Below are 12533 nucleotides of genomic sequence, written 5' to 3'. Positions count from 1 at the left end.
GATAATATAAATAAATAAGAAAGAATAACGCATGCATGTAATTTAGAAGTATAATGATAATTACCAGAAAGAAATGAAAGTGGTTGCCTCTGAGGAGAAGAAGGAAGAAGGATTAGGAATGGGGAAAGGTAATGCAGGGAACTACTTACTGCTTCTTAAAATAAGTTATAACTCCTACACACTTATAACACTATATATTTTTTTAATTATATATTTGTATTCATAAAAAAAATCCCTTTTTCTGAAATGCCCAACATATAGTAAATGCTCAAAAAAAATCAGGACTCTTGGCCGGGCTCGGTAGCTCACACCTGGAGGTTGAGGTGGGTGGATCATTTGAGGTCAGAAGTTCGAGACCAGCCTGACCAACGTGGTGAAACCCCATCTCTACTGAAAATCTAAAAATATTAGCCAGGCATGGTGGTGCACATCTGTAATCTCAGCTACTCAGGAGGCTGAGGCAGGAGAATTGCTTGAACCCAGGAGGCAGAGGTTGCAGTGAGCCAAGATCGTACCACTGCACTCCAGCTTGGGCAACAGAGTGAGACTCCATCTCAAAAATAAAACAAAAGCAGGACTCTTATCCTTTTTTTAAGTGATTATTGTAGACCAGTTAGCTGGAGTATCACCAGAGAATGAATCTATTTTAAGGCATCTCCATCCAATACTTATACTATATTTGAGAATTTGAATTTTATAAACAGTTATACTTCAGAAACAATGACTTTCCATTCTTCAACTACTCTGATAAGAAGTACCTGGTCCTCTGTGAGAGTCTCAGCATCCCAGTTGCTGCAACGAAGTAGAAGGGACTTGTCAAGGGGAAAGTTCAAAACAGTCTCAGCGAGGGATTTCAGGCTAAGCCCATTACAGAGCAAATTGTTTCTAAAAGAAACAAACAAACAAAACCATGCATCAAAAACGGGCAAAGGACATGAACAAGAAAATCAAAAAAGACATATAAATGGCCAATAAACAGAGATAACATAATGAATCTCACTAGACATCAAAGAAAATGATAGTTTGTTATCTATTTGTGAAACACTTTATAAATCCTTTCTGTAGTTTAACTCATTTAATACTCACACCAACCCTGTGAGGTGGCTACATTATCAACTCTACTTTACAGATGAGGAAACTGAGGAACAGAGAGGCTTAGTACTGTGCCAAAGGTCATACAGCTGGCAAGTGGCAGCACTGAGACTCTTACCCATGCAGTCTGCTCTCGAGTCAGCTTTTAGCCTCTATCCACACTGCCTCTAACAGCACACAGTGACAGTGGCATTCTGGGGAGCTGGTGCCAAAGAAAGGAGGGCCTGATGAAGGGAGGCTTTTACTGTTATACTCCATAGACTTTCGCAGAGTTTTAATTTTCACAGCAATATCTTAATGTATTACTTTAAAAAATTATACTTCACTTATAAGATCTTTATATAAGCCAAACTAACAAACTAAAATAAAATTTCATTTTATACTAAAAAATTGTGATAAGTACAGATTTTAATCAGGCCTTCTTTTAGTTTACCAAATCTCCAACCTTTTAGTGACTGTGTCACTTCAGGCAGGGCAAGAGGCTGTTTCAGTCCACGTTGTTATAAATGAGGACCCATACATAAACATGAGGAGGTAATTATGACTCCCCGCCCCAAAAAGACAAGCTGAAATCAAATTTCCATAGGAATAAAATTCTAAAGGAAATCTCTCTTCCTCCCAGATAAGGGCTGGTCTACCATCATTTTTGGCCTAAAGCAGGCTCTGCAAACTCAAAGGCTTATTAGGAGGAGCCAGGGTTACAATGGGAGTGGTGGGGACTCTGGCAAACTGAACAGAGCACGCTCATCTAAAGGGCACATATGCTACCCAGCCAAATGCTGCCATCTAGAACTGTAGACTCAGTGTAGTCAGATTACCTAATTTCAAGAGAAGCCAGAAATACAGATTTTTACATTAAATATTCTTGATTTAAACAAAAATTCCCAAAAATATCATATGGGAAAAAAGAAAACCAAAAACCCTTTGCAGCCATAATTTAGCCAGTGGGACCACCAGCTTTTAGCCTGTAGCTTACAGAGATCCCTCAGTAATGTTTGATCTAAAAAGGCTAATTCTAGGTAACCAAAGTTTCACAGAAGTTGGAATGTCTCCTTACAAATTCAATATGCATCTTAGAAGCCTCTAGGCTCCTATACAATTTCACATGTCTCACTATTGAGTCCCAGGCATCTACAAATCTGGTTAAAATATTTGTCCCGCAGCTACAGGAATCCTAGCATTCATACAAACCACACCTCTGCCGCATGGCTAGGTATCGGAGGTCCAGGCACCCCCTAACAACGAGGCCATAATCCTGCAGAAGCTTGCTGGCATCTTCTGAGCATCCCACTCCAACTTTCAAAATGGTGCCATCTGCCAAAATATCCAATAACGTTCTTGGTAGTGTTTTTCCTCCACAGATTAGCTTGGGCAGGCGAACCAAGACACACAGGCCACTTGGGGAGGCCATTTGTAGAAGTGACAGAGGGCTGGCTTTGCCTTCCAAATTTACCTGCAACAGAGGAAGACAAGGTTGTGGTTCACACCTGAGCACAGCAGCGAGCATAACATATAACTGTGACAAAAAAGTCTAAGAGGTACATCCTTAACTTCCCAAAGGTAGCATCTGACCAGGTTTTGGTTTGCATCTACAGATAAGCCTCCAGTAACAAATGCAATGGACTTTGTGAAGCAGTGGCCTAAACAAAGGTTACCGAGAACCCCAAACGCCAAGGTCTGAAATATAAGTCCATAAACAGCGACCAGCCGACACAGGAGAGCTCTGGGACATACACTGGCAGTCATATGGAACATGCTGGTTTTAAAAGGCTAAGGAGGCCGGGCACGGTGGCTCATGCCTGTAATCCCAGCACTTTGGGAGGCCAAGGCGGGCGGATCACCTGAGGTCAGGAGTTCAAGACAAGCTTGGCCAACATGGTGAAACCCCGTCTCTACCAAAATTATAAAAATTAGCTGGGCATGGTGGCATGTGCCTGTAATCCCAGCTACATGGGAGCCTGAGGCAGGAGAATCGCTTGAACCCGGGAGGCAGAGGTTGCAGTGAGCCGAGATTGCGCCACTGCACTCCAGCCTGAACGACAAGAGTGAAACTCTGTCTCAAAGAAAAAAAAAAAAAAAAAAAAAAAGGCTAAGGAAAAAAGGCCAAGGAGTAGAGTGAGAAATGATAAACATCCTCTTTTCATTATCCAGCCTCTCTAATGTACACGCAGGTAACTCTAGTCATTTACCTTATCATCACTGACTCAAGATCCAATTTTTAAAAAGAGGTAGAAGATAGAGTACTGTAAATAAGTGGTACCTGATAATATAATAAATCCAGGTAGCACCAAGTGCTTTCTCAGCATTTTCTAGTCACAAATGGCATTCATAAAAAGAAAAAAAAATGTATATTGAGCATAAGTTAGGGCCTTTAAAACTTAAAAGATACAAAAAACTTTATACAATAAGTGATCGAGGTTTAACCTTTTTTCTTTTTTTTAGACGAAGTCTGGGTCTGTCGCCCAGGCTTGAGTGCAGTGGCTCAATCTTGGCTCACTGCAACCTCCGCCTCCCGAGTTCAAGCTATTCTGCCTCAGCCTCCTGAGTAGCTGGGGTTACAGGCACGCCCAGCTAATTTTTGTATTTTTTGTAGAGATGAAGTTTCACCATGTCGCCCTGGTCTCGAACTCCTGACCTCAAGTGATCCTTCTGCCTCGGCCTTCCAGAGTGCTGGGATTACAGGCATGAGCCACTGTGCCTGGCTGAGGCTTAATCTTTTTGGGGTCATAGATAAGTTTGAAAAAATGCTGAAAGCTAAGGATGTTATTCCTAGAAAAATGTACATACAAAACTCACATACATTTTCAAGGGATTAAAATTTCCCTAAAGCTATCCATAGAACCCAGATTAAGCACCCAATAAATTCTAATCCTTCTCACTTGTCAGGAGAGGAATATAGGTGAATCAGTTTGACCAAGTATGGTGAGATCATGGCAAAGCTAGGGCTATCACACTATCACCTAAATTTCCCAGTCCCTAGAATAGTAGTTCTCAACTGAGGGTAATTTTGTACCCCAAGAGACATTTGGCAATATCTGGAAAAATTTTTGGTTGTCACAAGTGGGGAGGAAGTACATAGGCATCTAGTAAGTAAAGGCCAGAAGGCTGCTAAACATCCTACAATGTACAAAAAAGAATCATCTGCCCAAAATGTCAATAGCGAGGAGGCTGAGAAACTCTGCTCTAGGGCAATGTGGTCCTCTCACTACTGTACTAGCTGCCTGCTGGGCCTGCAGTGCCACAGTTGCATACAAAGTAATGGAAGAGAGCGTGCTGATTTAAGGAATTTATAATCTTACAGGAGGAGTAGGAGGGATACACATAAACACAAGCTCACACACACAGAAAATGACATGGTAAATGCCAAAGGAATGTTTCAAGCAAAGTGTCACAATTAATCAGAGGAGGTACACTGCATAATTGAAGTGACCAAAATCACACAGAGGAAATAGTCAAGATCACAAAAGAACTGCTGTTAAAAAAAAAAACAAAAAACTGGGAGGGTTCTGGCCCTCAACTTTTTTTCCAAGTCTCGCTCTGTTGCCTAGGCTGGAGTACAGTAGCGCAATCTCAGCTCACTGCAACCTCTCCCTCCCGGGTTCAAGCGATTCTCCTGCCTCAGCCTCCCGAGTAGCTGGGATTATAGGCGCCTGCCACCACACCCAGCTAATTTTTGTATTTTTAGTAGAGACAGGGTTTCACCATGTTGGCCAGGCTGGTCTCAAACTCCTGACCTCAAATGATCCGCCCACCTCAGCCTCCCAAAGTGCTGTGATTACAGGCGTGAGATACCATGCCCGGCCCTCTAGCCCTCAACTTCTTTTCTAAGGCGGAGTAAAACCATGATCTAACTCACAAAAGACTTACGCTTCCTTCTTAGGCACTGCTTTATCAATGAGAGCTATTTTCGTATCCTCACACGAAAGCGTGCCAGTTTGATCTCATTGTCTATTTCTTGAGGCTCAGCCAAGGTTACAAAGACCTGTGAGAAACACGACTACTGGGGTTCCAGTTCTCTAATAATTCATCCGGATGTGACCAAATCACTTTTTAAAAAATTAATGAGTAGTTCTTTCCCTCTGTGATATCAGCTTTCTCCAAGAAAAAGCTATAAATCTCTACTTCTAATAGCTAGTACTGCTAATTTGACATAAAACTCACTACAAATTCCTAAGGTTCAATATTTGTACCTCTTTACAGTCAGGTCTCATTGTCTACCATACATTAATTTCCTTGTTAATACAGTGGTTTGTAAAAAGAAAAGATAAAATACATTAAATAAATAACTAGATAAATAGACAGATAGGTAAATTGAGTTGTCTTTAATGTTTCTGGATTGTGCTTAAGATCCAATATACTATAATCAAAGTTTTCTCACTAGGAATCCAAATGTTTATGATTCCACTAGGTACATAACTTATATTGAATATATAATTGGAAGAATAATGTTTCTAGGAGAGTCAATTTAGCTTAAAGAATAAGATATCTAGTCTCTATTTCTCATATTTCCCCCTTTTTGCTTTCTAATGTCTTTTTGCCCTGACATCACTACTCATGGGAAACAAGAAACCCTTGGCTTATCAACATTATTAAAAAGTGATTAATGAAATAATTAATTTCATTAGCATTATTTAAACCAGTGGTCTTATTAGCATTATTTAATCTAGGGTTTTTAAAATTAGTCAACATATATGAAAATGTTTGAGACATATACTATATATATTTATAAATTACGCAAATACTGTATTAATGTGTTATACATACACAAAAGTACAAAGTTTAACTGAACAATAACAACAATCATTACAGATACAATTTCTAACACTCTGCTGTTTCAGTGATTCATTTAGAGAACAATGGGTTAGAGTCCTCCTTCCACCAGCCAGAGGATAATCCATTTTGGCTTCAGTATTCTTAAAAGAAAAAAACCAACAAAACAGTATTCATAAAAAATAGTTTCTGGAATGGCCTGTGATTCTTTAAATGACTTCATGAAGGCTACAGAGAGTAAAGAATGACATGGGACCATCTTCTGGGCTGGAACAGGTTAACTAATGAGCACCCCTAGTCTGTGGAGTTTATGTATCAGTTAAATTTAGACCAGGGTTTTGAGATAGGAATGAGTTTACCCTGTTCAGGCAACAGAACTAAGGCCCAATGTGGCTAGACGCCGATAAGAGTAGGATGAAAAGAGAGTAGGAGGAGACAAAATCAGAGATGCTGAAAGAAGCTACAGCAAGTAAGACCTTAAGAGCATGTAGGTAATTGAGACATCTGCATTTTATTCTTTTTTTTTGAGACGGAGTCTCTGTTGCCAGGCTGGAGTGCAGTGGTGTGATCTCGGCTCACTGCAACCTCCGCCTCCCGGGTTCAAGTGATTCTCCTGCCTCAGCCTCCTGAGTAGCTGGGACTTCAGGTGCCCGCTACCACACCCAGCTAATTTTTGTATTTTTAGTAGAGACAGGGTTTCACCATGTTGGCCAGGATGGTCTCGATCTCTTGACATCATGATCCACCTGCCTCGGCCTCCCAACATGCTTGGATTACAGGCATGAGCCACTGCACCTGGCCATCTGCATTTTACTCTAAGCAATGGAAGGGTTTTGGGCAGAGGACTGACACAATCTAATTTGCATTTAAAAAAAATATTTTGGTGACTGTATGGAGAAAGGATTGTACATGCGCAAGAGTCAAAGCAGGGAGGCCAGTCAAGGGAAGATTTGCAATAGTCCAGGTGAGAGATACTTGAAGCTTGGACTCAGGAGGTAGTAGGGGTGTGATATAGTTTGGATCTGTGTCCCCACCCAAATCTCATGTTGAATTCTAATCCCCAATGTTGGAGGTAGAGCCTGGTGGGAGATGACTGGATCATGAGATGGAGTTCTTATACATGGTTTAGCACCCTTCCCCCTTGTTACTGTATACTGAGTGAGTTCTCACAAGATATGGTTGTTTTAAAATGTGTGGTGGCTGAGTATGGTGGCTCATACTTGTAATCCCAGCACTTTGGGAGGCCAAGGTGGGAGGATCGCTTAAATCCAGGAGTTTGATACCAGCCTGGGCAACATGGGGATGGGTATGGTGGTGTGCACCTGTAGTCCCAGCTACTCCAGAGGCCGAGGTGGGAGGATCACTTGAGCCTGGGAGGTGGAGAGTGCAGTGAGCCAAGACTGCGCCACTGCACTCCAACCTAGGTGACAGAGTAAAACCCCGTCTCAAAAAAAAAAAAAGTGTGTGGCACCTCCCCGCCGTCTTGGTGCTGCTCCTGCCATGTAAGATGCCTGTTCCCGCTTTGCCTTCCACCATGAGTAAAAGCTCCTGGAGGCCTCACCAGAAGCAGATGTGGCCATGCTTCCTGCATAGCCAATTAAACTCCTTTTCTTTATAAATTACCCAGTCTCAGCTATTTCTTTATAGCAGGGCAAGAATGGACTAATACACTGGGTCTACAGGATGATGGTTTTGGGAAAATCACCTTGCTCAGCCTTTATTGCACCAATTATTTGTACCTGTTATGCAAGGAAATATGTAGCCAGAGTCTCCAGAAAGGACCAGGCAGGAGTCAGGGGATCAAAAAGGTATTTAATGTCTCCACCTGCCTCAGGAGAAGGGCAATAATAGCTCCTAAAACATGGCAGAATATTCATTTTGTACAGGTGATTTATCCACAGTTATACCTCATTATAGGTAACTCAAAGAAACCTATACCTCTTTGTGATAGCATGCTGTTATTTCCTGCTTTGTATAACCACTTCTTCGGATTTGCATATATTTTGCCATTAAAGAAATTTAACATATACTGTCTGTTTATTTCTGCCTTTCAATCATATCACCATCCTGCTGGACAACCCTCTGAGAGAAGAATGTCTCACTGATTTTAATCTTAAAGGTGGGGAAGACTAGGGATAACAAGTTTGGGAAGAAAAATCAAGAATGAATTCTGTTAGGAACATGTTTAGTTTGAGATGACTATTAGACATTCAAGGAGAGATGTCAAGTAGGCAGGTGAATATGAAAGGCTGGCATTCTGAATTTGAGAGTAGTCACCATATCAATGGTATTTAAAGCCATACAATTAGATGGGAATACAGGAAAAGAATGGAAATTAGAAGACATAAATTAGTGGCCCACGGATCCATCTGCTGACTCACAGACATGCTTTTATTATAATATTATTTTTGGTCTCCACGTATTTAAAAACTTACGCCAGAATTTTTAAATTAGTAGAGTTCACATTTTAAAGAATCCATACTCCAAGTTTCTTTTTAAAGAACTGGGCAATCCAGTAACAGTTGGTTTGAACTATATGGCAGCTTTTTCATTTATATGAGGCATGAATTCTCTAATTCACCATATGTCTTTTCAACTGAAGCCAAATGTTGTCTTCACTTACCATCATATTTGTACACCACTATTTTTCTAATACAAAGAAATATTTCTCAGGATCCATGTTGCTAGTAAAACTACAAAAATGAAAGATAGACCCTAGAGGCCTTATGTTTAAAGAAAAAATGAAAGGTAATACATTTCCTTATGAATTTAAGAACATTCCTATGTATTAAAAAAAGCAAACAATCACTCTATATCATTCATTTACAGAACGTGCTTGACTCTTGTAGGCATCTCAGTTTGCAATATCTGGGGTGGATACAGAAGAGACCAAGCCTGACCCATTTCAATATTTAGATATCAGGTAAAACAGGAATCAGAAAAGGAAAAAGTAGAAAGGATAATAAGATAGGAGATAGAAGAATGTGAGTGTGATGCTTTTGAGAGCAAGAATAACGAGTCCAAATAAGTGTCCACTGGACTAGAAAACAAGAAAGCCATCAACTTGACCAGTTTCAGTGGAGTAATATGGAAAGATGTCAGATTAAAGTTGGTTGAAGAATAATGAAGAATAAGAAATTATACCCAAGAGAACAGAAGGAAAGAAACAATAGAAATAAGAGTAGAAATCAAACACAAATATAAAGAAGATCAACAAAGCAAAAAGTTGGTTATTTGAAAAGACTAATAAAATTAATAAACCCATGGAAGGAATTATGAAGAAAAAAGAAGCACAAGGAAGCAAAGTCAGGAATGAAAAAGGAGTCATTCCTAGTTATCTACCAAATGGGGTAAAATTTTTCAGAGGATATCATAAACAAATATATGCCAATAATTTTTTTTTTTTGAGATAGAATCTCACCCTATCGCCTAGGTGGAGTGCAATGGCACGATCTTGGCTCACTGCAACCTCCACCTCCCAGGTTCAAGCGATTCTCCTGCCTCAGCCTCCCGAGTAGCTGGGATTACAGGTGCGCACCATCACGCCTGGCTAATTTTTTTTTTTTTTTTTTTTTTTTTTTAGTAGAGACAGGGTTTCACCATGTTGGCCAGGCTGGTCTCGAACTCCTGACCTTGTGATCCACCTGCCTTGGCCTCCCAAAGTGCTGGGATTATAGGCATGAGCCACCTCACCCAGCCAGCCAATAATTTTTTTTGGAGGGGGAGACAGGGTCTCGCTTTGCTGCCCAGGCTGTAGTGCAGTGGCATGATCATAGCTCACTGCAGCCTTGAACTCCTGGGCCCAAGCCATCCTACCACCTTAGCCTCCTGAGTATCTGGGACTAAAGACTCACACCACCATGCCAGGCTAATTTTTTAATTTTTTTGTAAAGACAGATTCTCATTGTGTTGACCAGGCTGGTCTCATACTCCTTGCCTGAAGTGTGTTCCTCCCGCCTCAGCCTCCCATAGTGGTGGGATTACAGGCATGAGCCACTATGCTTGGTTTATGCCAATAATTAAAAAATTTTAAAGATAACATATTTAGATGATAAATGAAATATATAACTTATCAAAACTGAGACATTAAGAAATAGAAAATATTAATAGCTCTGTAACTATTCAAGAAATTGTATCCATAATTCAAAAACTTCCCTTAAAAGAGAACTCCAGATGGCTTCACCAGTAGATTCTAACTAAACATTTTAAGTAAAAAAGAATGACAATCTTATACAAACTCTTCCAGAGAACATAAAAATAGGAAACACCCCTAACCTGTTGTATGAAGCTAGCATAACTTTTTTAAATCAAAGCCTGACAACGGCCAAGCACAGTGGCTCACACCTGTAATCCCAGCACTTTGGGAGGCTGAGGCAGAAGGACTGCTTGAGCTCAGGAGTTTGACACCAGCCTGAACAACATGGCAAGACTCCCATCTCCACAAAAAAATTAAAAGATTAGCCAGGCATGGTGGTATGCACCTGTAGTCCCAGCTACCTGGGAGGCTGAGGTGGGAGGATTGCTTGAGCCCAGGAATTTGAGGCTGCAGTGAGCTATGACTGAGACACTGCACTCCAACCTGGGCAAAAGGACAACTCTATCTCTTATTGATTGATTGACTTAGAAAGAGTTTCACTCATGTTGACCAGGCTGGAGTGCAGTGGCACAATCTTGGCTCACTGCAACCTCTGCCTTCCGGTTTCAAGCGATTCTCCTGCCTCAGCCTTCCCAGTAGCTGGGATTACAGGCACCCACAACCAAGCCCGGCTAATTTTTGTATTTTTAGAAGAGACGGGGTTTCACCATGTTGGCCAGGCTGGTCTCGAACTCCTGAATTCGTGATCCGCCCACCTCGGCCTCCCAAAGTGCTGGGATTACCGGAGTGAGCCACTGCACCCGGCCCAACTCTGTCTCTTAAAAAAAAAAAAAAAAAAAGGCCCAGCACGGTGGCTCACACTTGTAATCCCAGCACTTTGGGAGGCCGAGGTGGGCGGATCACGAGGTCAGGAGATCGAGACCACAGTGAAACCCCGTCTCTACTAAAAATACAAAAAATTAGCCGGGCATGGTGGCGGGCGCCTGTAGTCCCAGCTACTTGGGAGGCTGAGGCAGGAGTATGGCGTGAACCCGGGAGGCGGAGCTTGAAGTGAGCCAAGATCATGCCACTGTACTCCAGCCTGGGTGACAGAGCGAGACTCTGTCTCAAAAAAAAAAAAAAAAAAAAAAAAGAGACAAAACACTTGCTGAGAGAGATGGTGTCTGAGACTGGCATTCAAACAGGAGCAAGAGTTGCCCAGGTGCAGGAGCCAGACAGGAGGAGGGCATTTATCCCAGGAATTCAAAAATCAATGTATTTCAACACAATAACAGAATAAAGAGAGAAGATATATAATTATCTCAACAAATGCAGAAAACATTTGATTAAATTCACCAACCATTCATGATTAAAAAAAAAAACTCTTAGCAAACCAAGAATAGAAATGAACAGATTTAATCTGATAAAGGGATCTACAAACCTACTGCAGATATTATACTTCAAGGTGAAATGTTAAAAGCTGTCATTTTGAGATAGGGCATAAGTCAAGGATGACCACTATCACCACATCTACTGAACACTGTACTGTGATCCTAGCCAGGTACACCAAGGCAAGAAAAGAAAGAAAAAATGACAAGGACGGGAAAGAAATAAAATGGTCATTTTCAAAGATAATAGTCTATGTAGAAATCCAAAAGAATCTACAAGTAATTAGAACAAGTGAGTTTAGAAAGATTCCTTAATACAAGAGAAATATGTAAAACTCAGTTGCATTTTTCCATGTACCAGAAACAGAAAAATGTTTAAAATCTCCATTTATACTTAAATTTAAAAATCACAGAAAACTATAAATACATTATTAAAAGAAACTAAAGGTCTAAACAAACACTTAGATTCAAAAACTCAATATTGTGGTCTAACAATTCCACTACTGGATATATACCCAAGTGAAATAAAATTAGTATGTCAAAGAGATAGCTGCACACCCATGTTTACTGCAGCACCATTCATAATAGCCAAGATATAGAATCAACCTAAGTGTTCATCAACAGACGAATGGATAAAGAAAATGTGACTCAGGATATAAAATCAATGTGCAAAAATCAAAGCATTTTTATACACCAATAACAGACAAACAGAGAGCCAAATCATGAGTGAACTCCCATTCACAATTGCTTCAAAGAGAATAAAATACCTAGGAATCCAACTTACAAGGGATGTGAAGGACCTCTTCAAGGAGAACTACAAACCACTGCTCAATGAAATAAAACAGGACACAAACAAATGGAAGAATATTCCATGCTCATGGATAGGAAGAATCAATATCGTGAAAATGGCCATACTGCCCAAGGTAATTTATAGATTCAATGCCATCCCTATCAAGCTACCAATGACTTTCTTCACAGAATTGGAAAAAACTACTTTAAAGTTCATATGGAACCAAAAAACAGCCTGCATTGCCAAGACAATCCTAAGCCAAAAGAACAAAGCTGGAGATATCATGCTACCTGACTTCAAACTATACTACAAGGCTACAGTAACCAAAGCAGCATGGTACTGGTACCAAAACAGAGATATAGACCACTGGAACGGAACAGAGCGCTCAAAAATAATACCACACATCTACAACCATCTG

At 40.6% G+C, this 12533-nt stretch overlaps 1 protein-coding gene and 1 long non-coding RNA gene across 9 annotated transcripts in view; one reads left to right on the top strand and one right to left on the bottom strand.

The window, feature by feature from the left end:
- The window catches only part of LOC104002083 (uncharacterized), a 74300-nt gene that overhangs the window by 25951 nt on the left and 35816 nt on the right, over positions 1-12533 (top strand). The gene's annotated exons all lie outside the window — the stretch shown is intronic.
- The window catches only part of EXD2 (exonuclease 3'-5' domain containing 2), a 50916-nt gene that overhangs the window by 11004 nt on the left and 27379 nt on the right, over positions 1-12533 (bottom strand). For all 7 annotated transcript variants that reach the window (XM_009428014.5, XM_510030.8, XM_009428015.5 and 4 more), the window contains 2 exons: positions 2289-2545; positions 759-885 (listed from right to left, as the gene is read on the bottom strand). In XM_009428014.5, coding sequence (XP_009426289.3) covers positions 759-885; positions 2289-2545 — 384 coding nt within the window. The remainder of the gene's footprint in view (positions 1-758; positions 886-2288; positions 2546-12533) is intronic.

Source organism: Pan troglodytes, chromosome 15, assembly GCF_028858775.2.
Source record: "Pan troglodytes isolate AG18354 chromosome 15, NHGRI_mPanTro3-v2.0_pri, whole genome shotgun sequence".
Classification (NCBI taxonomy): domain Eukaryota; kingdom Metazoa; phylum Chordata; class Mammalia; order Primates; family Hominidae; genus Pan; species Pan troglodytes.
This window is presented reverse-complemented; position numbering and strand designations above follow the sequence as displayed.